Genomic DNA, 2,434 nt, shown 5'->3' on the forward strand with positions numbered 1-2,434 from the left:
AAAGAGACCCATGGAACCAGACTGGAAATTGGTGGACATGTGAATATCATTGGTTACTGCAAATTGTATCTGGCTCGAAAGGCTTTTCACTCCTACGGTTTTACGACTACAATGTCACGTAAGGTTTTTTTTGATGCTTATTTTATTCATGTTTATTGTAAAAGTTAAATTTTTTACTTTTTATTGCAGTTATTACTTTATAAATACATGTTTTTTAATGTTTTGTTCACTTTTTTTGCTTATTGTGATTGTATTTTAGGTATCGACAATGTGACATTGTCGCTAATCGTTTTTTGTTGTGTGGAAACGTTGATCACATTTATTTTTATTTGTGATCTGCTGCCATTTCTTTTGTACTTATGTTTCATCAAGTGCACGTTCATCCAAACTTGCATGGCTTGCAGGAATTTTTCCAGTAAATGAAAAAGACATTTATTTATTTATTTATTTTTGTTATTTATATTCTACATATTTTTGAACTGTTGAAATGAGTGATAATCTCATTTTGATGCGTTGTAAATTTGTTGAAAGTTTTCTTTCAGTTAAACTTTCAAATTTATTTATTTATGTGTTGCTGATTTTAGTTAGCATCTGGTGCCAGTTGTATTGGCATGATTGTTCCTCGCGCGATGCCTTTGTCTGATATGATTATCGTATTGTAAGTTTTATGCACATTTCAATGCAAATAGTGCACAATGCAAAATTATTTTTTAAAAAGAACTTGAACTAGACTTTTGAAATTATTTTTATGTTGAAAATTTCATATTTACAGTACAGCTGTTTTGGAAATTTTTAGATATATTTCACGATGCCTTTTTGGCTTCGTTGATTTGGTAATAGATTGTTGTGGAGGGATGCAGTCTATGAGCGATGAGCATTCAGTTTTCCAATTGAAGCTGAATACAGGTCCATGTTGCTGTTGCTTCGTATGCCTTCCAAAACTGAGTCCTACAGTGTAGCTGAATTCACTTCAATTCAATATTTAGCTTTTAGCAAATTCCATAAATATTTTTTGTTTTTAGGAAAAATATAAGAATTATGCGTTTTTTTGTGTATCAGAATGCAATTTTCCGTCCAATTCTGTTTTTTTTCATCGGTGTGTTTTGGGTAGATCGATGGGGATCCTTTGATACTGTATGTCATTGTATGAAGTTCACATTGCGTGTATCACTGTGTATTTTTTTTGTTGTTTTACAGGAAATGCCGTTTAAACCTTTCATTACTACTTTGGTTGTTTTATCATCTTTAATCGCTCTCTATGGAGTGAATGTTTTTCACATGACAACGAAGGAACCGTTGAAAAAATACAAGATCTACATCTTGATGTCTATTATACAGTTCGTTATTTTGATTTTCAATTTACAGGCTCCAATTTTTTTGGCCTGCAGCAGTCTGGTCTCATGTGATGAAATGCTGCTGCCTAGTTATGCAAAAACTAGTCGTAAGCATTTTTTATTTCTGCTTCTGATGTGCTTTTCTTTAATTGAACATCATTTTATTCAGTGTGGCATCATATGGTCGTAGTTACCGAGTGCTTATTGCTATTTTCACTAGCTATGTGGTTTTTCCGACCGCAAGGAAATTGCATGTTCGACAAATTTTACATATCAAGGGCTGATCAACATGTCGAAAGAAATGAAACAGTGCATTTGAAGCCAGAACTACTGAGTCACACTTAAGATATTTATTGAAAAATATACAAATGTAATCTGAATTGCAGTATTGCTATTATCGAGTATAAATGTGTATTAGAATAGAACAGAATGCTATTTTTGTGTGGAATTACATTTTCAGGATGTGCATATGAAGACATGGAAATTTACTCAGTTGCTAATGCTTATAATAATATTTAGATAAAAGATCGGTTAACAAATGAACAAATCATTCAATTGAGAATGGATTAATTACATTTTACAATTTAAGATAGGCTAAATGTTTAGGTTTGAAAGTTCCCAAGAACAGATGAGTTCCATTATCTGTCGCTTGTGACACTGCACTGATTACTGTTCCGTGAGGATCGTGGAAACTTTTCATGTATTTACCGTGCCGGTCTACGAGTATGACGAGCCCATAAGGTGTTTCGAAAAAATCCATCAATGCGTATATCCATTGGCGAGGAAGTAGCTGGAAAAAAACAGAAAATTGGTGTTTCATTATGCGGTCGCATAATGGAAAACTGAACATACTTTTGTGGTTAGTTTTCTGAGGCTTGGATATTTGCCAATGAGATCATAAATCGGTCCAAGAAAAGCGGTGGAATCTCGGACAGCGGCACAGGGGATCCATAATTCCCCCAACGAAAGATTGCCGTATGTTATCTGGAATGCATGGTAAATTGCCCATCACGCAAATCCGTTGTTGTTGATGTTTGAAATTGTTCGTTTATTCCAAAATTATAGAATTTGGGCTTTTTTTTACTAGCTTTCATCAGATG

At 33.6% G+C, this 2,434-nt stretch overlaps 2 protein-coding genes across 2 annotated transcripts; one reads left to right on the forward strand and one right to left on the reverse strand.

The window, feature by feature from the left end:
• Positions 1 to 584: 584 nt before the first annotated feature.
• Tsp_13862 (organic solute transporter subunit alpha) lies at positions 585 to 1,618 on the forward strand (the record flags this gene model as incomplete). Its single annotated transcript, XM_003366667.1, has 4 exons — positions 585 to 658; positions 773 to 955; positions 1,023 to 1,337; positions 1,504 to 1,618. Coding segments are annotated over 4 exons (687 nt in total), but the record flags the coding sequence as incomplete, so codon positions are not given.
• Positions 1,619 to 1,911: 293 nt separating this feature from the next.
• On the reverse strand, positions 1,912 to 2,318 carry Tsp_13863 (conserved hypothetical protein; the record flags this gene model as incomplete). Its single annotated transcript, XM_003366668.1, has 2 exons — positions 1,912 to 2,124; positions 2,187 to 2,318. Coding segments are annotated over 2 exons (345 nt in total), but the record flags the coding sequence as incomplete, so codon positions are not given.
• Between the last annotated feature and the right edge of the window lie 116 nt (positions 2,319 to 2,434).

Source organism: Trichinella spiralis, assembly GCF_000181795.1.
Source record: "Trichinella spiralis strain ISS 195 chromosome Unknown Scfld5617, whole genome shotgun sequence".
Taxonomy (NCBI): domain Eukaryota; kingdom Metazoa; phylum Nematoda; class Enoplea; order Trichinellida; family Trichinellidae; genus Trichinella; species Trichinella spiralis.